At 40.9% G+C, this 20,554-nt stretch overlaps 1 protein-coding gene and 1 long non-coding RNA gene across 3 annotated transcripts in view; both read left to right on the top strand.

Moving 5' to 3' along the window:
* The first annotated feature begins 553 nt into the window (after window positions 1–553).
* The window catches only part of LOC134210904 (estradiol 17-beta-dehydrogenase 11-like), a 29,410-nt gene continuing 9,409 nt past the window's right edge, over window positions 554–20,554 (top strand). Inside the window, exons 1-4 of the mRNA XM_062687336.1 lie at window positions 554–1,366; window positions 1,425–1,497; window positions 1,821–2,004; window positions 2,064–2,186. Coding sequence (XP_062543320.1) covers window positions 830–1,366; window positions 1,425–1,497; window positions 1,821–2,004; window positions 2,064–2,186 — 917 coding nt within the window. The 5' untranslated portion in view covers window positions 554–829. The remainder of the gene's footprint in view (window positions 1,367–1,424; window positions 1,498–1,820; window positions 2,005–2,063; window positions 2,187–20,554) is intronic.
* On the top strand, window positions 16,739–17,693 carry LOC134215175 (uncharacterized). Of its 2 annotated transcripts, none has more exons than XR_009980057.1 (3): window positions 16,739–16,870; window positions 16,923–17,085; window positions 17,148–17,693. It is a non-coding gene; the product is annotated as an uncharacterized LOC134215175 (long non-coding RNA). The 2 variants fall into 2 exon arrangements; XR_009980058.1 differs by having other exon boundaries at window positions 16,768–16,870; window positions 16,928–17,085.

Below are 20,554 nucleotides of genomic sequence, written 5' to 3'. Positions count from 1 at the left end.
CAAGCAAATGATTCACTTATTTCTCAGTGAGTAACAACAGCTATTGTGGTGTGACTAATTTAAGGCCTGTATAATGCTAACCGAATCGTATATTAATTCCATTGAAAAATCAAAAGTAAGTTTTCAGTGAAGCTCAGACAAGTTCAATACTACTTTAACTTGTGTATTGAGCAAAAGTTGGGGTCCAGTTGGAATTAATTATCTGCACCCCAGATACACTTTCATTGAGTTAAACTTGCAACATTGTATCAAATGGTCATGGTTCTGCCAAACCGCACCAAGCGGCTTTTTGGCTGTGCTGCGATGCTTTGATCGTAAATAGAACACGATTTTTCATATCCATTTATGCCCTTATTTGACAAAAATATCCACGATTACTGAGTTGAGGAGTGCTCGATACGGTTTGTGAATAATTGAAGCCACTACCTACACATAAAGTTGTGCGCAAAATTGGGTGATTTTTCATTGGCGCTTGCTGCGGATTGGCAGAACCCCGACCAAATACTGTTGCTTATAAGTGGTGAGAAAAGCGAATGATAATTATACCTTCGCTGATCTGCTGTCTGATCAACACGCACTCGACCTAGAGACTGCTAGATTCTGATACCTACTGCCACCTGCCTTGATCGAAATAGTGTCTCAAGTGCCATTTATATCCTTTATTCATGTGTATGTTATTGTGTAACTAACAACAATTGTAGAACTTGAACCAGCTAATTACTTGGAAGATCACACATATTGCGGTGCTGCGCAGTTGTTTCGAGCGCGCTAACGAGTTTCATTTGAAGCTCAGTTCTGATCAAGTGCAGTGGTAAACCTTTTGAGTGCGATGTCTTCGCAATCGGTAGCTTATTTCGAACATCATGAGGGAGATTATGTGGCGGCGGATGAGAGTGATATAAACCAATACAGTTGGGTGAAAATTTGGTGTGTTTTTTTAGTGCAACTTATTTTAAGTATTCCCAATCTTGTGAAAGATTTTATCCAACAACACATTTGGGCTCCGAAGAAATCCATCGCCGGTTCCGTAGCGCTAGTGAGTGGTGGTGCCAATGGATTAGGAAAAGCTCTGTGTTTCGCGTTAGCCCGGGAAGGGTGTAAAATTGCGGTGGTGGATATCGATTTGAAGGGGGCAGGGAAGACTGTGGAAAACATACGACTGACGGGAGGTGAAGCCGAGGCCTTTCGGGCTGATGTGGCTGACACGCGCTCCGTACAGCAGCTGAGAAAAGCTGTCGAAGCAGCGCTCGGACCCGTCGACATTTTAGTAAATAATGCCGGTTTGCTTTCGTTTGTACAAATGTGTCAGGGGACGGATGAGGAAATTCAACGAATCATCAACGTAAATTTGGCCTCTCATTTTTGGGTAAATTGTAATAAAATTAATTTAAACGAGCTACAGCTTAACGATGTATATAATTCAGATGAATCGCCAGTTTATGCCTGGAATGCTGCAAAGGAAGAAAGGACACATTGTGGGCATTAGCTCAGTTTTTGGTAAGATTGTTTTGCACCATTGGCCGAAACATTAAAAAAAAGTTTGCTTCTGAGGAATTTTATATGGAAAATCAGAACGATTTCCTCGTGGAAATTCATAAAATTTTCTCGTCAAAATTCAGTAAAATTAGTCGTGGAAATGCAAAAGAGTTTTTCTAATAGTTTCAGAGAATTTTCGTGAAAACTATAGAGCCTAATGGGCATATCTCCAAAATTTAAAAATCCAATAACGATCGACTAAAGTTTAAAATAATATGTTACTACTGAATAATCCACATTTTAACAGCTTTTAATGATCTGTATCTTTTTTGTTTTAAATTAAGGTTTAATTCCAAACTATCGCACCATTGCGTACGGTGCTACGAAGTTCGGAATAAGCGGAATGATGGCATCGTTGGGCGATGAGATTTACTTCGGAGGAAATGGCGACAATGTGTTCACAACTTGTGTTTATCCCTGTTTGGTGGCATCGAGGAAAGATTTTATGAAAATGGTCAACAAAATCGGGTATTTTTTCACATTATTTGATCTGTTCCGCATGGAATTAAATTCTTCCACTTCCATAGGATTCTGGTGAAATCTGTTTCGCCAGAGCACGCAGCTGATCTGGTAGTGGACGGAGTGCTAAGGAATAAGAGTGAAATAATTTTGGATTCCTGTTTTATGCGATTCCTAATCCAGATACATGGGTGAGTAGTGTTAGTGTTTCAATACCGTTTAAAATTCAATGTTTCGCCATAATTTTCTTCATAACATGTTACAAATATAGAACCAGAGCTGTAAATGTTTTTAGAATGATTTCTAAACCCTGATTAATGTACCGGCTCCCTCAAGAAAGTGGACAAATTACGTTTAGCTCCGAAACTCATATTGCGACATATCAAACTTCATGATTTTGAAAGACAATCTCAATAGATGCATTTTTGAGAGATTTTGGACACACTGACAACATCCAGGCATATTCCATATTGAGTTTGTCTTTCCAAATCATGGAATTTTATATTTCGCAAAATGGGTTCGAGAAAAGTAAATGTTTACACTATAGGGTAAGACGGTATAATATGCCCCCCAGGCAACTCCTTGATAACTTTTTACTTTTCAACGCAATTTATGCAAACTTTGTGTTATTTGGTATTCCAGGAAGTCGCAAATGCATTGCCCGTGAGAGTTATATAAAAATATTACAGAGAACACGTAATATAGTCTTTTTGAAAAGTCGTGAAAAAATGGATTTCAAAAAGTGCCTGGGCAATACACCTTAGCCAAAGACGTTTCAAGCCCTTCATTAGTATTTTATCAATCCCATTGTAAAAAGGTTACAAATCATTATGTGCTTGACATTGAAAACCAACATAAGTCCATTTAAGCAGGTTTGAATTACATTTCAATAATTTCCATATAATTTGGAAGCAACTGCTGCAAGCTCGCCGCGCTTGTGTCCAGTTGTTAAGGGCATATCGTCCTGCCTACACTGGGGCGTTTTGACCAGTGAAACATATTTTTGAAAAACGTTACATTTTTGAATATGGAAGCAATTTTATATTATAACCACTGGGGAAAGCTATTTTGTTGCCCAACTGAGTGTTCCAGTGCAAGTTTTGCGGACTCCAGAATGTCGAGCAAACAAACATTAAAAGTTACGTCAAAACTGTAACTTAATGTATTTTGCAAATATTTATTACATAATGAAATACAAAAATAGCCACATTCACATAGTAAGATGGTTTTACAAATATTACCAACTGATTTTGACCCTTAGTTAGTTAGAGTTTTCTAAAAAAACGCCCCCTTTGGTTTTGGCCAGGTGGGGCGCATTATACCGACTTACCCTACTGGGTTCTACCGGGTTCCCAGGAACATTTTCGAACGTGGCAATGTGTCCAAAAAAACACTGAACAGTTCATCTGCTGGGCTTATCTGTCTAAATAATGAAGTTTGACATGTCGCATGATAGGGGCCTGTTCAAACATTACGTAACGCAATAGGGGCTGGGGGTTGTTTCATTTTTGTTACGATTTGTTATGGGGGTGGGGGTCCTTCGAAATATTGTTTGTTGCATAAAGAAAAAAAAACTTAATTTTTTTTAAATGTTTATTTTTTTTGGAATAGCATAAATTATACAATACATAATAATTTTTTGTACCATGCTTCAAATTCTACCAAAATTAGGATTTTTTTTCAAAAAACAGCTTTTGTTATGCGTTACGCATAGGGATAGAGGTAGTTTTGAAAATTGTTACATATTTTTACGAGGGGGTGGAGGGTTCGTAGAAACAATGTTTTTCGCGTTACGTAATATTTGAACAGGGCAGCAGGGACTATGTCCAAGGGCTTGACGATCCCTCCCCAGGTCATCTGTGAGTTGTGTGGCTTGTCTAGGATGTCGTGGGGTTTGACAGTGGGCCCTGTTAAATTCCTATAAAAAGCTGCATGTATTCGCAAGTAGGTCCCACCAAAGCGACCGTGTGCCGCTCAAAGCGCACAAGCTCAAGTCCTGGTGTTAGGTGAGACGCTAAACAGCCCTGACACGACGGCCCTCCCACGAGACAGGAGTTTTGCGCAGGCCCAATAAGCCGCCTGAAAAACCAATAATTACGAACAATATAAGAGATAATCCGACTCGATATAATCGGCAAAGACCTAGGCGACGAATAATAGATCACAATTGGGAGCTTGGAACATGGAACTGCAAGTCGCTAGGTTTCGCAGGTTGCGACAGGATGATCTACGATGAATTACATCCCCGCAACTTCGACGTCGTGGCGCTGCAGGAAATTTGCTGGACAGGACAGAAAGTGTGGAAAAGCGGCCATCGAGCGGCTACCTTCTACCAAAGCTGTGGCACCACCAACGAGCTGGAACCAGCTTCATAGTGCTGGGTAAGATGCGCCAACGCGTGATTGGGTGGTAGCCAATCAACGCAAGGATGTGCAAGCTGAGGATAAAAGGCCGTTTCTTCAACTATAACATCATCAACGTGCACTGCCCACACGAAGAGAGACCCGACGACGAGAATGAAGCGTTCTACGCACAGTTGGAGCAGACATACGATGGATGCCCACTGCGGGATGTCAAAATCGTCATCGGTGACATGAACGCACAGGTAGGAAGGGGAGATGCATAGACCGGTCATCGGACAGGATAGTCTGCACACCGTATCGAATGACAACGGCCAACGATGCATGAACTTCGCAGCCTCCCGCGGAATGGTAGTCCGAAGCACCTTCTTTCCCCGCAAAAATATCCACAAGGCCACATGGAGATCACCTAACCAAGAAACAGAATACCAAATCGACCACGTTCTAATCGACGGTAAAATCTTCTTCGACATCACGAACGTCCACACTTGCCACAGTGCGAATATTGAATCCGACCACTACCTCGTTGCAGTATGCCTGCGCTCAAAACTCTCGACGGTGTACAACACGCGTCGAAGTCGGACGCCGTGGCTTAATATTGGGCGGCTACAAGACGGTAGACTAGCCCAAGAATACGCGCAGCAGCTGGAAGTGGCACTCCCAACGGAAGGCCAGCTAGGCGCAGCGTCTCTTGAAGATGGCTGGAGAGATATTCGATCCGCCATTGGCAGCACCGCAACCGCTGCATTTGGCACGGTGCCCCCGGATCAGAGAAACGACTGGTATGACGGCGAATGTGAGCAGTTAGTAGAAGAGAAGAATGTAGCATGGGCGAGATTGCTGCAACACCGCACGAGGGCGAACGAGGCACGATATAAACAGGCGCGGAACAGACAAAACTCGATTTTCCGGAGGAAAAAGCGCCAGCAGGAAGATCGAGACCGTGAAGAGACGAAGCAACTGTACCGCGCTAATAACACACGAAAGTTCTATGAGAAGTTAAACCGTTCACGTAAAGGCCACGTGCCACAGCCTGATATGTGTAAGGACATCAACGGGAACCTTTTTACGAACGAGCGTGAGGTGATCCAAAGGTGGCGGCAGCACTACGATGAACTCCTGAATGGCGATATGGCAGACGAAGATGGCGGTATGATGATGGACTTGGGAGAACGCGCGCAAGACATAATTCTACCGGCTCCGGATCTCCAGGAAATCCAGGACGAGATTGGCCGGCTGAAGAACAACAAAGCCCCTGGGGTTGACCAACTACCAGGAGAGCTATTTAAACACGGTGGTGAGGCACTGGCTAGAGCGTTGCACTGGGTCATTACCAAGATTTGGGAGGAGGAAGTTTTGCCGCATGAGTAGATGGAAGGTGTCGTGTGTCCCATCTACAAAAAGGGTGATAAGCTGGATTGTAGCAACTACCGCGCAATCACATTGCTGAACGCCGCCTACAATGTACTCTTCCAAATTTTATGCCGTAGACAAGCACCAATTACAAGGGAGTTCATAGGGCAGTATCAGGCGGGTTTTATGGACGAACGCTCCACCACGGACCAGGCGTTCGCCATTCGCCAAGTACTGCAGAAATGCCGCGAATACAACGTGCCCACACATCATCTATTTATCGACTTCAAAGCCGCATATGATACCAGCTATGGTAGCTAATGCACGAACACGGATTTCCGGATAAACTGACACGGTTGATCAAAGCGACGATGGATCGGGTGATGTGCGTAGTTCGAGTTTCAGGGGCATTCTCGAGTCCCTTCGAAACCCGCCGAGGGTTACGGCAAGGTGATGGTCTATCGTGTCTGCTATTCAACATCGCTTTGGAAGGGGTAATACGAAGAGCAGAGATTAACACGAGTGGTACAATTTTCAATAAGTCCGTCCATCTATTTGGCTTCGCCGACGACATAGATATTATGGCACGTAACTTTGAGATCGTGGAGGAAGCCTACATCAGATTGAAGAGGGAAGCTAAGCGGATTGGACTAGTCATCAACACGTCGAAGACAAAGTACATGATAGGAAAAGGTTCAAGAGACGACAATGTGAGCCACCCACCGCGAGTTTGCATCGGTGGTGATGAAATCGAGGTGGTAGAAGAATGTGTGTACTTTGGCTCACTGGTGACTGCCGAAAATGACACCAGCAGAGAAATTCGGAGGCGCATAGTGGCTGGAAATCGTACGTACTTTAGACTCCGCAAGACGCTCCGATCGAATAGAGTTCGCCGCCGTACCAAACTGACAATCTACAAAACGCTCATTAGACCGGTAGTCCTCTACGGACACGAGACCTGGATGATGAACGTGGAGGACCAACGCGCACTTGGAGTTTTCGAAAGGAAAGTGCTGCGTACCATCTATGGTGGAGTGCAGATGGCGGACGGTACGTGGAGGAGGCGAATGAACCACGAGTTGCATCAGCTGTTGGGAGAACCATCCATCGTTCACACCGCGAAAATCGGACGACTGCGGTGGGCCGGGAACGTAGCCAGAATGTCGGACAGTAACCCGGTGAAAATGATTCTCGACAACGATCCGACGGGCACAAGAAGGCGAGGTGCGCAGCGGGCAAGGTGGATCGATCAGGTGGAAGATGACTTGCGGACCCTCCGTAGACTGCGTGGTTGGCGACGTGTAGCCATGGACCGAGTCGAAAGGAGAAGACTCTTATATACCGCACAGGCCACTTCGGCCCTAGTCTGAATAAATAATAATAATATTTGAACAGACCCTAACTTCCGTGACCGAAAGAAAATCGTTCAATTCCCTGAGAGAACCAGGCTACAAGGAACATTCCCGGATATATGTGTGTGTGTGAATTGCTTGTTGGTTAAAACGTTTTCCAATTTGTGAATTGATTTCTAACTGTTTATCTGTGGTTTATTTGATATTAACTAGTTTCGAAACGTTTACTCGTTATTTTAACGTCGTTGTATAGTTTCAAAGCAAATGTTCATCGATATATGATCGTTGCTGAAAAATAAACGCCAAGAATATATTGCATCCGTCGTCCGATTGTTAATCTCTACAATACCTCGTCAAGCTATAACACATAGTCGTGGTTGTGTGTTTCGATTCACACCTTATCATTGTATGCCTCATCAACATCATCTGATAGTGCTCGATTATCTATGGATAGATATTAGAGATGTTTGCCATGAATGCACTGACCCTATTCATCCTAGCGATCCAGCTGTATAGTGCAGTGGACTTTGGGTTAATGCTGTGAAATTTCATGCAGTTTGTGTTGAGCTAACAGTAGCAGAAGGGCATGCCTGTCGCAATCGGAATATATTTTGGATGTGTAAAAGCTGTGTTGATACATTGGAAGCACGAAGAACTAGAAACTTGCAACCCATGGTAGGACTCAAAGCTGAGGAAACCGACTCAATGAAGACAGATATCAAAAGTATGAAAATATGCTTGGATCAACTAGTGCAGCGTTTTGATATTTCTGACACATCTCCAATAGTATATAATGCGAATGTAAGCTATACAGACAGGTGTACACCTCCACTCACTTCTACAAAATTGGAAACAACTCATGGATTTCGGCAGTCATTGTTCGTTTCGAACATTGCTACCGACGTGTCTGATGAAGAAGTTGAACAAATGATTGAAGAAACCCCGCAAATAATGAAATCATCATCAGACAGATCGTCGGTGGATTATCTACAGTTCTGTTTTCTCATTGCGTCCGTCTCGAGCAATAAAAATCCTTTTCGACTAGATGCTGATGTCATATTAGAAATTTGGAGACAGTACTCGTCGATAGAAAATCCTTCCGTACGCGATGGCATATGAGCAAATCAAACCACCTTCCTTTTGCCAGTGAAGATATATAAGCTTCCACACTGATATTCATCCCTCCCCCTTCATACGGGAGTTTGGCAGAAGGAAGGTCGTGCGATATGTGCCATCACAAATATTGCCCTCCGCTCGCTTTCAAATCGACTTCTATAAAAACATTCTTCATGGCTTGCCCGTATCCTAACGGAACTTACCAATTCTATACTTTCGCCTCTAATTCTATCATGAACATGTACGTCTAAGTTTGGAAGATGATATTAGCCTTTTCATATCATTGTAAATCGTTTAACTTTCACGTAGAAGTAATTCACTCAAATCATTAATTAGTGTACTTAACATAGTGGTTTCTCAGCGAAACAGTTTGATGTGTGATGTGAATTTGCATAGAGCCGCTTCAAAGATTGCATTTTTGTCAGTGCACGTGTTTGCCAAGGGGGAGGGGCGTTCTCTGTATAGCTCGATCGTTTGGGAATGTGTCGATCGATAAGGTATGATAAACGTTAGAGAACGCTGGTGCCGCATTTTTTATGTTTCCGAGGTTCAGAATAACTTCCCAGTCGAGAGAAGATAGAAACTGACTGATACGACGATGATCAGCTACAAGACAATTCAAGACAAAATTTTCAAAACGACTTATCTGCTTTTGTAAACAAAAATTGAAACGACGATTTGACGAATCTGATAGCTTTCCCACGCAAACCAACACCACCAATAGGTAGGTGAAGGTTTCCGCTACCTGTTGATGGTGATGATTTGCGTGGGAGAGCTATCAGATTCGTCAAATCGTCGTTTGAATCTTTGTTTACAAAAGTAGATAAGTCGTTTTGAAAATTTTGTCTTGAATTATAGGTAAAGCAAACCGGTGAGACATTCGTTTGGTGTAAAATACTGCAATCAATTGAAACAACAAGCGCTGGATGATGTGCTACCCCCTTCACTAGGGGGGATGGAGCTAGATCTACGATTGTGGACTTGGTAGCAAAACACAAATCCAGGTAGCGATTATTTTCATTGGCGATAGATCATTGGTGTCGGCAGATTGTACCTACTTGCCTGAGGAGCGCTTGCGGAAAGCCCTTTCACCTAACTTATACTCAGGACCGGGACGACTGTTAGCCGCTGGCTGCACGGGCTCGACTGAGATAAGTGGGACAGAACATTTGAGACTGTTTTTCAATTCAATATCAGTGAAACAGTAAAATAATACTTCAAATTATGATAAAATTGTGAAAAACTGAAAAAGTTGAGTGATTGGATATGGTATTCTATTAGTACGAATGTGTTAGTGAGACTAGTAACTTTTTTTAAGGTAAGATTTCATCCTACATTGAAGCAACTCGATTTTTTATTACGATTTACGCTTTTGAAATGTGATTCATGGATATGTTTCTGTAGCGCAGGAGGAATAAGTCTGAAGTTGGCCTGGCGAAAGGCAAGTACAAGCTTTTAAATTCAAAGTATCATTAGACCCGGCAAACGGTCTAATGAACAGGGTGTCTACTACCTGGAAAAACCTGGAAACCCTGGAATTATCAGGGAATTTTGTCCCCACCTGGAAAATACCTGTATTTATCAGGGAATTGCTAACATAATCAGGGAAATTTCAATCATGAGTGAAATTCTCTCAAAAGATGAAAAAAAAAAAAATGCTTGAGAATATTTGAATAAATATACCAATCAAATCTATCGAAAATGTAGTGAACGTTAATGGATCGTTGGTGAAATCTAGGAATTTATTCGGGGAATTAATAGAGGATTGCTTTGTAAATTCTTTTGAGTATTCCCTCGGAAATTCTTCAGGAATATATTTAAAAATACTAAATTAGTTGGGATTTTTCAAAGCAATTCCTGGAGGAACTTCCGAAGGAATTTCAGGATCAGTTTTCCAAGGAATTATTCAAAGAAATCACTAAAAGAGTGTCCATTAGAATGATTAGCAATTTCCTAAATTGTTTCTGGAGGAATTTCTAGGATAAAATCGAAAATAATTCCCGGAGGAATTTCAAAACGAATTTTCGGACGATTTTTCGTATGTTTTTATTAAAAAAAATTCCCGAAAAGGAATCTCTTCAGATTTTCAAAAAAAAGTGTATAGTGATTTGTGAAGGATTTTTGCTGAAGGAATTCTTGAAAGAATAGCCGAAGCATTCCCGAATGGATTTTTCAAAGGAGTTTCTAAAGGTATTCTCGAAGTATTTCCAAAGAATTTGTAAAAGTAAAATATCAAAAAAAAAAGACCTCCAGGTGGCTCCTCCTGAATGAGTTCCTAAAAAATCCCAAGGAATTAAAAAAAATATCCGAAGCATTTTCCGAAAGTATTTTTACAGTAAAGTAGTAATAGAACGCTAGAGGCGCTGTAACCATTGAAATTATTCTACCAAAATATGCTTCAATAAGCCAGATTATTCAAATTACGATTAGATTATTTATCGTAATAAATATCGTGTCAAAGCGGAGAAAGAAAATTGAATGTATGGGGATGGCATCAGGTTGTTGTTTATTATGATATTTATGATCATAAATGGCGTAATCTCAATAGGCTATAACTTGGCCGTTTGACACTTATAGTACCGGTACCTTGGGTGCTACGTCCAAGCAAACTAGATGTTGGTCACGCGAACAGGTATAAGGACGTTAGGCTTGAGTACGTTAGGCATAAAGGATTTACTTATGAATGGAGGCATAAAGGATGTTAAGCATAAAATGCCCCAAAAACAGCCCACGACATAAAGCATCTTTTGATAAAATCGACCACGAAATTCTGCTACACAAGTTATCTCGCCTCGGAATATCTACGCAACTGGTATCTTGATTGAAATCCTATCTTATGGATCGGCAGCTTCGGGTGAAGATCGATGGTTATGTGTCAGCGCCTTTCATAAACAGATCTGGTCAGCAGGTAGCAATCTTGGACCGCTGCTGTTCGTTCTTTGCTTCAATGATGCTGCTTTGGGTCTTGGTGAATGTTTCAAACTTGTGTACGCTGATGATATGAAGCTTTACATTATTGTACGAACGTTGGATGATTGCCAGGATCAACAAGTATCGTTAACTTTCACGTATCGTTAACGTTTTGGCAACTTTGCCGATTATTAATGACGTGATTGTGTTGGCAAAATAATCAACCGAATATTACTACCGAAAACGAGTTATTAAAATCGCGAGGGGTTTTCAAATCGGTAGATTAAGTGCTAATGATCGCGTACACAGTGCAAGCAGGTGAAAAACTGCAAATTTCATCCTAATAATTATAGGTAAAACTCCCGGTGAAGTGCACTTATTAGGGAGGAAACAAGTGATAGTGTTGGAAAGAAAATCAGTCCGTCTTGCATGCAAGTTATGCACTATGATGGATAATTATTGGCTCATCTATTTATATGAGCAATAATTGGAATAGTTGTGAAGTGTGTTTGCATATCTAATTATCAAACTAAAGTGCTATGGGAAGATCCATTAATTACGTAACGCCAAAATTGGACTTTTTCAACCCCCCCTCCCCCCTATGTCACACTTTTTGTATGAAGCTTCTGAAAATTTTGTACGGATTGTCACACTTCACTCAACCCCCCCTCCCCCCTCTAAGCGTTACGTAATTTATGGACGTTCCCTATTCCCAGATCATATCATCATTTATTGCTAATAGAACCCATCTATCCAAACGTATGGAGTGATGACGGTAGGTATAGCAACGACTGTTTCATTGTTCTGCTCTAACAAGCGAGTTATAAAACACAGCGAGACAGTGAGACGAAAAATCTCACAACGCTGCTGGCGGCAAAACAGTGCCGCAGAGAAAGCGACGATAATGACAAGATTTTTTTTATGTATACAGGTTATCCGACTTGTCAATATCCCCGACTCAGCCATCTTGGATTTTTGTATGGAATTTATGCTCGTTTGTTTACGTTTTGCACTGAAAATGTATGTTTCCCCCCCCGCGCTGGTTATTCCCATCTACTGACGAAGTCGGATAACCTGTACATAAAAAAATCTTGGATAATGAAAGACCGGGGGATGATGGTAAAAAAAACCTCTTGCCAGTTTTAATTACAAACTTTAAATACATCATAATAACATATTTTATTATCCAATTTTTCTTCAATTTTATTTTGAATTGACGCCTGTTTGTAGATTAAAGATTATTTATTATATTTATAAACGTCCTATTATTTATTTATTTATTTATTTTTTATTTTATTGCAATTATTATTATTTTTTTATTTATTCATTTATTTATTTATTGATTAATTTATTTTTTATTTATTTATTTTAATTACTGTATTATATTTTTTAATAACAAATGATTGGTGCATTCAAATGTTAGTTAATTAAACAACTTTCCGTCAAATTATTTGGACTTTTTGCAAAATAGATAGTGAAAGACCTGAGTATAGGGCTAGCCGTAATTTAAAAAAAAAATGGGGTTGTATACACGACACGACCGACCGACGTAAACTACGTAAAACCAATATAGTCCTACACTGAAATTGAACCAATTATTCCGCTCTATATAGCAGGGATTGAACTTATCATTTCATTATCATTTAGTATTCAGCCAATAACTCATTCCAGAGGAGGAATTCCGAAAAGTGTTGTATGGCGGACTTCTAGCGCTATTTCCCCTCTACAACTTTGTCTAAGGGTACATTGATCTATGTCTAATATTTACATCGTTAAAAACTAGTATCACTTAATATACTAAATGATAATAACACTTATTATCATTTAGTATGTTAAATGATACTAGCGTTTCACGCTGTAAATATTAGACATAGAGCAATGTACCCTTGGACAAAGTTGTAGAGGGGAAATTGCGCTAGAAGTCCGCCATACAACACTTTTCGGAATTCCTCCTCTGGAATGAGTTGTTGACTGAATACTAAATGATAATGAAATGATAAGTTCAATCCCTGATATATAGAAGAGAAGGAACTATCCCACCGACACTACTACCCAGCTTTCGCAGCGTCTCCCCCTCTGTGAGGGAGTAGGAACCTCATTGTCTAGCAGCTGGGCCACCCCATTCATACACCTCAGTTCAACAGTTGTTAATACCCCTAAAAGTAGGCCAAGAATTGAGTGTGCTGCATAGGGGATGCATAATGCAAGAAAGAACTAAAATTTTCAATAGTTTAGCGTTGATACTCAAAAGTTTCAATTCTACCGGCATATTGGTGGAGAGTTTGCGCATCGATTGATATGTAAATCTTTAAAATCCATTGAAAGATAACTGACCTATTAATGTTACAAATTTTACATGATTTCGTGACGGTCCCCAATTTTGAAGTTTTCATTTTACACCCTGTATCCGAGCTTCCCCTTAGACGTAGTTTACGTCAAAACATTCAAAGAAACAGGCGATGAAGTAATGATAGAAAATCAGAACGAAAATATCCCTGGACTTTGGAGAGTTAAAATGACGGGGAAAACCCAAATATCTTAGGCCATACTAAAAGTTATGCAAAAATGTATCCAAACAACAAATAATGCGGAAAGGCAAAATTAAGTTCATTCAAGTGAATCTGCACCACGCAAAGGGAGCAACAGCTGTACTTAGCAAGAGATTTGCTGAGAGCAAACTGGATATTGCGTTAGTTCAGGAGCCATGGACGATCAACAGTAAAATCTCAGGTATTCCTACGAGTACTTCAAAAATAATTTACAAAAATGGACAAAAACCCACCAGTACAGTTTCCATCCCGGGACATCCCGGGACAAAAAATCCCGGGATTTTGGAAAATTCGGGATTTCCCGATTCCCGGGATATTATTTTTTCAATCCCGAAAATCCCGGGATACCCGGGACAACAAATACTGTTTCATTTCCGGTTCGAAAACAAACAGTTTTCTTCTTACAAAAGTTATTTGTTTTTTGAACGCGAAACCCAACTTTGGTGATAAACTCATATCATATTTTTATACCTCCTGTCAGACATGTTTTTTTTTCAAGTTTGTTTATGTGGTAGGCTCAGGCATGTATACGGAGCCAAGGTTCTATGTGATGCACAACCGATATCATCTTATTATTAAATTAGTAAGAGAGGAACAGACATGAAAATATCGGAGATAGTTAATAGAACAACTTCACAAAAAATATTAGATTCCCCTATACCACTCAATGGAGGGATACTGACTGATACTTTTTCCAGCAGCTACAGCTCTCTATTAATTAAACTACAAGTATCTACAGTACAAGATCAGCTACATCTATTTGGCGCCTGCTTCCTACCCATCTCCCGTCTACAGTGAGGTTGTGTACACTAGCTGATATTCGCCTTGCTAATCTCCTCGCGCCGCCCAACATTGAGTCAGTCTTCCTGAGCTTCTTGCATCCAAAACAATTCTTGACCCAATTCATGTCCTTCCAATCGACTTTCCTACAACAAACTTTCCAGCACATGCGCAAGTACAAGGGTCCGACCACGATGCTCTGCCTAATTTTTTTGGTGTATCGCTTCGATCAAAATCAACTTTTGGCAACAGGCTGCAATCAATTTGTCCAATTCTCGGCTTCTGTCAAAATTTTATACCAACTTTAATCGCGTAATCTATTACCCCCATTATCGTTAAATTATCGAATAAACTTACGTTAAATTATTGAAATCCGATAATAGTTGAGTTGATTCATCTTTATCGCAGCAAGCGATAACGTTGAACACAATTAACTTTATATGCGATAACGATAAATTAACGATTAACATCAAGATTAGGAAGCGATCTGTTCAATATTAGGAAGAGCTGCAGCTCTTGGCAAAAGTATCAATTAGTAGCCTGCCATGGGTTGGAGGATACTCTAGTGTTGTGTTTTCTTTGTGAGAGGGTTCCCATATATCCAATTGGTTATGGGCCCAGTACGATTCCACTGCGCATCTTCCATCTTTCGTCACTAGGGTATTGAATGCAATTCCAGCAACTGTCTAAACCCAATGCATATTCAAAACAATGCAAACAGTCAAGCCAACTTCAACCGCCAGCAAACCCTTCTTATCGGACTCGGCAATCATATATTCCAAAAGGGTACTCTACCTTCCGAGAAAAACGTGAATCTTATTTGGTTCTTGGAGACTTTTTTTTCGAAAGAATCGATTCAAATTAGAATTGAATTGATTTCCAATTTGAAATCTGTATTATCTGGCCTTTCTGAAATATGAACTTTACCCCTGACATTGAATGAAATCGTTTTCAAATAAAAAAATAAGTTTTCTAAGAAAACATCGAAAAATCCCGGGATCCCGGGATTTCCCGGGATATACGAACAAGTTTATCCCGAATCCCGGGACAACGAAAATGGCCGGGAAATGGAAACTCTACCCACCAGGGCTGCAATTTTGGTGAATGAAAAAGCAAAAAAATTTCCAATCACAGAATTCATTGAACGAGATATTTTTGCGGTAATGATGGAGGTACCGACAATTCGTGGAAAAACAGAAATATTTGTCGCCTCGGCATACTTTCCGGGAGATGCTGATGATGTGACTCCACCAGAAGTCACCGCTTTTATTTCTTATTGCAGAAAGCAAAATAAAGCTTTCATTATTGGTTGCGACGCAAACGCTCATCACACAATATGGGCTAGTTCGGATATCAACAAAAGAGGTGAGCACCTGTTAGACTACATCGCAAAAAACGAAGTAGATATATGTAACAGGGGAAATAAACCAACCTTTTCAAATGCCATCAGGCAAGAAGTTCTTGATTTAACCTTATGCAGTCATACACTTTCGGAAAAAATCAAAAATTGGCATGTATCAGATGAAACATCTCTATCTGATCACATGCACATATTATTCGAATATGAGGCTGGAAATCAACTCATAGAACCCAAAAGAGATCCAAGGAAAACTAACTGGGAATTGTATAACTCAAATTTAATAATAGAGGCGAAAAACGTTAGCACCTCTTTAAACTCTTGTCATGGACTTGAAGAAAGTTCGAAGCAACTTTCCTGCTTGATACTACAATCTTTTCAAGTCAGCTGCACTGCTAAGGAACTTTCTTCAAATAGAGACGTTCCTTGGTGGAATACCAATCTTCAAAAGATGCGAAAGAAAACCCGGAAACTCTTTAACAGGGCTAAACGCACGCAACAGTGGGATGAATACAGAGAATCCCTCACTACTTACAATAGAGAAATTCGTAGATCTAAACGGATAAACTGGAGGCACACTTGTGAAAATATTGAAAGTGCTCCAGTTGCTGCCAGACTGCAGAAAATCCTTGCTAAAGATCACACAAATGGTCTTGGGACTATTAAAAAAGATTGTTACGTCTGGTTTGTTAAATATTGCAACATGTATTACGCTTTAGGAAAAGAAAAACTCACTATGAAGAAAGTCATTATACCGCTCATTGTCATCAAAATTCGCAACCGTTTCTTCGCCGTGCAATTACCAAAACATGAACTGCCGATTCAAACGCACAACACATCCCCACTGTAAATAAGAAGCGCATTCCAAGGCGACGCGGCAATAATGCAGTTTAGGGAACACACGCACTCCGCAGAACCGAACAGCAGAAGAAAAGGAATCTTTTCTGTGCTGCCGCTGCGATCACACCGCCATCACGCAGGCGGCATAAATTAAAGTTTTTTTAAACGCACGTTGCGCAGAAAGTGAAACTACCGACCAAAAGTGGACGGAACAGCGGCTGTGACGCAGGACCGGACAAATACAAACCTCCCTACGAGGTAAGTGACGATTGGCGTTCTGGAGGAGTGGTATTAACCTCAATCCCATTAGGACAGGAGCGCTAGCATCGTGGAAACTGGCAGAATTCATTGGTCTCATCCACTCGGTAGGAAGAACATTTTAACCATCCGGTAAACGCAAGTGGAATTCCATTCTTGCGGATCAATCGCTACCGCATTGTCCGTTGAGTGAGCCAGGATTCGACGGATCAAAGGTAAACCAAATTTCCCATTAAGTTCGGGTGGATGATATAGTAACGTCACGCAAAATTCGCAGCAGATTGTCGCTCTGAGGAGTGGACGAAAACGGTTCCAGTGACAGCAAACAACGACCAAAGTCATTGAAGGCCATTGGTTTTTGTGCCGGATCCAATTCGTCAGCTGTCGGTGCGCGATCGATGCGGTTCGGCTGGAGAAAAAGGGCGTGCTAGCCTCGACGAGGGGATCCAAGCCATCGGTGTGGACCGGCTTCGGAACTGTCGGGGGGTGTGCACTGGTGCGAGATTGGTGACTGTGGCGTGCGGAAACATCGTCATCCCGACGAGAGGATCGACTGCCTCGGAGGGACCCCATCGAGCTACCCGGTCGTGCTGGACGGCCAGAGGGGTCTCCAGCAGAGGAGTACCGTCGGTGAGAACCTCGGGAACGGCATGCGAGAATCGCGGTGGCGAAATGACTGCCGTGCAGGTGAAGCGTAGGGGGACGCCCCGAAGCAACCGTGAGTAAGGAAGACAAATGTTAGTTTGTAAGAAAATGAAGATATAGAGAAAGGAGAAGAGAGAGATGCTTAGGAGGTAGGAAGAAAGTGGGATCAATCCCCAAATATATGTATTAAATTGAAGATTTGTGGTTTTTGCTGTTTTGTTGGTGCTTTAGCCCTCCAGTCTTAGTTGCTTTTGTCCGTTTTGGTAGTTCTGCTCTACCCGCTACCGGAAGCTCGCAATAAAATGATGGTTCTTTTACCAAGACAACTTATGAAACATTAGAAGTAATGATGCAAAAACACTTCCCATGTTCTATCATCAATTTACATGAAGACCAGAATGTATCTGTATCGCATACTAGTGTAAATGAAGCCAGGCGAGATATTCAGCAAACGAATAAGGCCACTGGGATGAATTGCACTAGGAGCGATGCTAGTACTCTGGCCAGTGAAATATTTACTGAACAGAAAGTAGAATGGGCGATTGATTTGCACCCTTCAAGGCGCCAGGTAGGGACGGAATTTTTCCTGTAATACTACAGAAGGGAAAAGAAATCTTAGCACCCATTCTGACTAAGATGGAAAAAAATAATGGAAAAACTAATAGATGAGCATATAAAATCACCCTATTTAACGAAAACTCCTCTAAGCGGAAATCAGTTCGCGTATCAGGAGGGAAAATCTTCAGTAACAGCGCTTCACAAGCTAGTTACAAAGTTGGAAAGATCTTTTGAAGCATAAAAGAAATCTCACTTGCAGCGTTCCTTGACATTGAAGGAGCATTCGATAACACATCTCACAGTTCAATGAAAAATGCTATGTTGAAACGAGGTTTCGAAGTATGCATTGTTGATTGGATTGGCGAGATGTTATCAAAAAGAGAAATATCAGCCAACCTTGGAAGCTCATCAATTAGTTTAAGAGCAGTAAAAGGGTGTCCCCAAGGAGGCGTACTATCACCACTATTGTGTTCTTTAATCGTTGATGATCTTCTCAAACAACTGGAGGCTCGTGGCTTCGAAGTAGTTGGCTTCGCGGATGATATAGTTATATTGGTGAGAGGAAAATATGACTGTGTTATTTCTAACCGAATGCAAATTGCCCTAAATTTCATCACACTTCGGTGTGAAAAAGAAGGATTAAACATAAATCCTTCAAAGGCCACATTGGTGGCGTTTTCAAGGAGAAGAAATTATTCTTTTCCTACTTTAAAATTGAAAGGAGCAGATTTGAAACTTTCAAACTCAGTCAAGCATCTTGGAGTTAGACTTGACAGTAAGCTGAATTGGAACTTACATCTTGAGGAAGCATTGAGTAAGACTACAAATGCTTTATGGATAAGTAAGGCGACATACGGTAAAAAGTGGGGACTAAAGTCAAAAATGATTCAATGGATTTATACGGCGATTGTGAAACCCCGAATTTCATATGCCGCATTAATATGGTGGCCAAAAACAAAAGAAAGGCTGGTTCAGAAAAAGTTGGAAAAACTTCAAAGATTGGCTACTCTTTCAATAACTGGTGCAATGAGAAACACGCCGAATAAATTTATTCAGTTAGAAGCAGAGAAGAGTGCTTTGAAGATCAAAAAAGATTCAAAGCTCCTCGAAGGTGACCTAAAAGGACATCTCAGTATTCTAAAAAAAATAAAATATCAACTCACTTATCACAAACAATGATGACTGGATGAGAAGAAGATGCAACTTTTGTCGTTGTTTTTGACGTAATTATTCTTGAGCGAAATACATGGGCAAACGGTGGACCAAATCTTCGCTCAGGATCAATTGTATTCTACACCGATGGTTCAAAGCTGAACAATCAAGTTGGAGCAGGCGTGACTGGCCCAGGGATACATATTTCGATTCCCATGGGCAAATGGCCAACTGTTTTCCAAGCTGAAGTTCAGGCTATTCTTGAATGCTCTAAATTATGCTTACGCAGAAATATTTGCATAATGTCTGACAGTCAAGCAGCATTGAATGATTTGAAATCAGCAATATGTAGATCCAAACTCGTTTGGGAATGTGTTCAGTCACTCCAAACCTTGGGTAGTCGTAACAAAGTGAACCTGTATTGGGTTCCTGGTCATTGTGGCATTGAAGGCAATGAACAAGCTGATATGCTGGCCAGACTTGGTTCATCTCGACAACTCATAGGTCCCGAACCATTTTGTGACGTATCTGCGTGTTCTTCGAATTGAACTCAAATCTTGGGAACATTCAAAAATAGACGACATTTGGAAAAACACATTGATTGCGACGCAGTCTAAACGTTTTATCACACTAAACGTTTTTATCACTCGCAAAATTTTAGATCTTTCAAAAAAAGATCTTAACACATACACAATAGACTGGCCCAGATTACTATGGGGAGAAAAATGGTGTCGAACACGGCATCTTTATTCGATCTGGAATTGGTTCAGAACATTGATTTGATCATTGCATGACAAATGAACTTTTATATAATTTTCGGCTGAATTATTAGGAGCTAATTTGTGTATTTTTGGGTTTTTTGATCGAATCGCATCAGCCGAAACCTATATAAAAGTTCATTTAATCATCATACAATGTTCTGTGAAATTGTTCTGTAGCATACCAACTGCCGTTTTTGCAATTCTGAGGTCGATCGAGCAATCAGAACCAATTTCCAGATCGAATGAGTGACGGAGATGTATTTTCCTATACATTTTGGCTGAAATCCCCATACAAACTTCAAATCAAATGCGCCAGCTTATGCAACAAGCGATTGAGCTGAAATTTTCAGAGATTGATTTTCTCACCCAAAGACACAATCCTGGGGGGGGGCCCGTGGAATTAGACAACTTTTTGTTTCCTGGGCCAGTCTAATACACAAGCCTTATAACAGGCCATTGCCCGAGCCGATATCACTTGAAGCTGTTAGGAAAACTTCAAGATGATGTATGTCGTTTCTGCGGCATACATGTAGAAGACTCGGAACATCTGTTATGCCATTGTCCAGCA

The sequence above is a fragment of the Armigeres subalbatus genome, chromosome 2 (assembly GCF_024139115.2).
Source record: "Armigeres subalbatus isolate Guangzhou_Male chromosome 2, GZ_Asu_2, whole genome shotgun sequence".
Lineage (NCBI taxonomy): Eukaryota > Metazoa > Arthropoda > Insecta > Diptera > Culicidae > Armigeres > Armigeres subalbatus.
The sequence above is the reverse complement of the archived record's forward strand: the minus strand, read 5'-3'. Positions and strand labels throughout refer to the sequence as shown.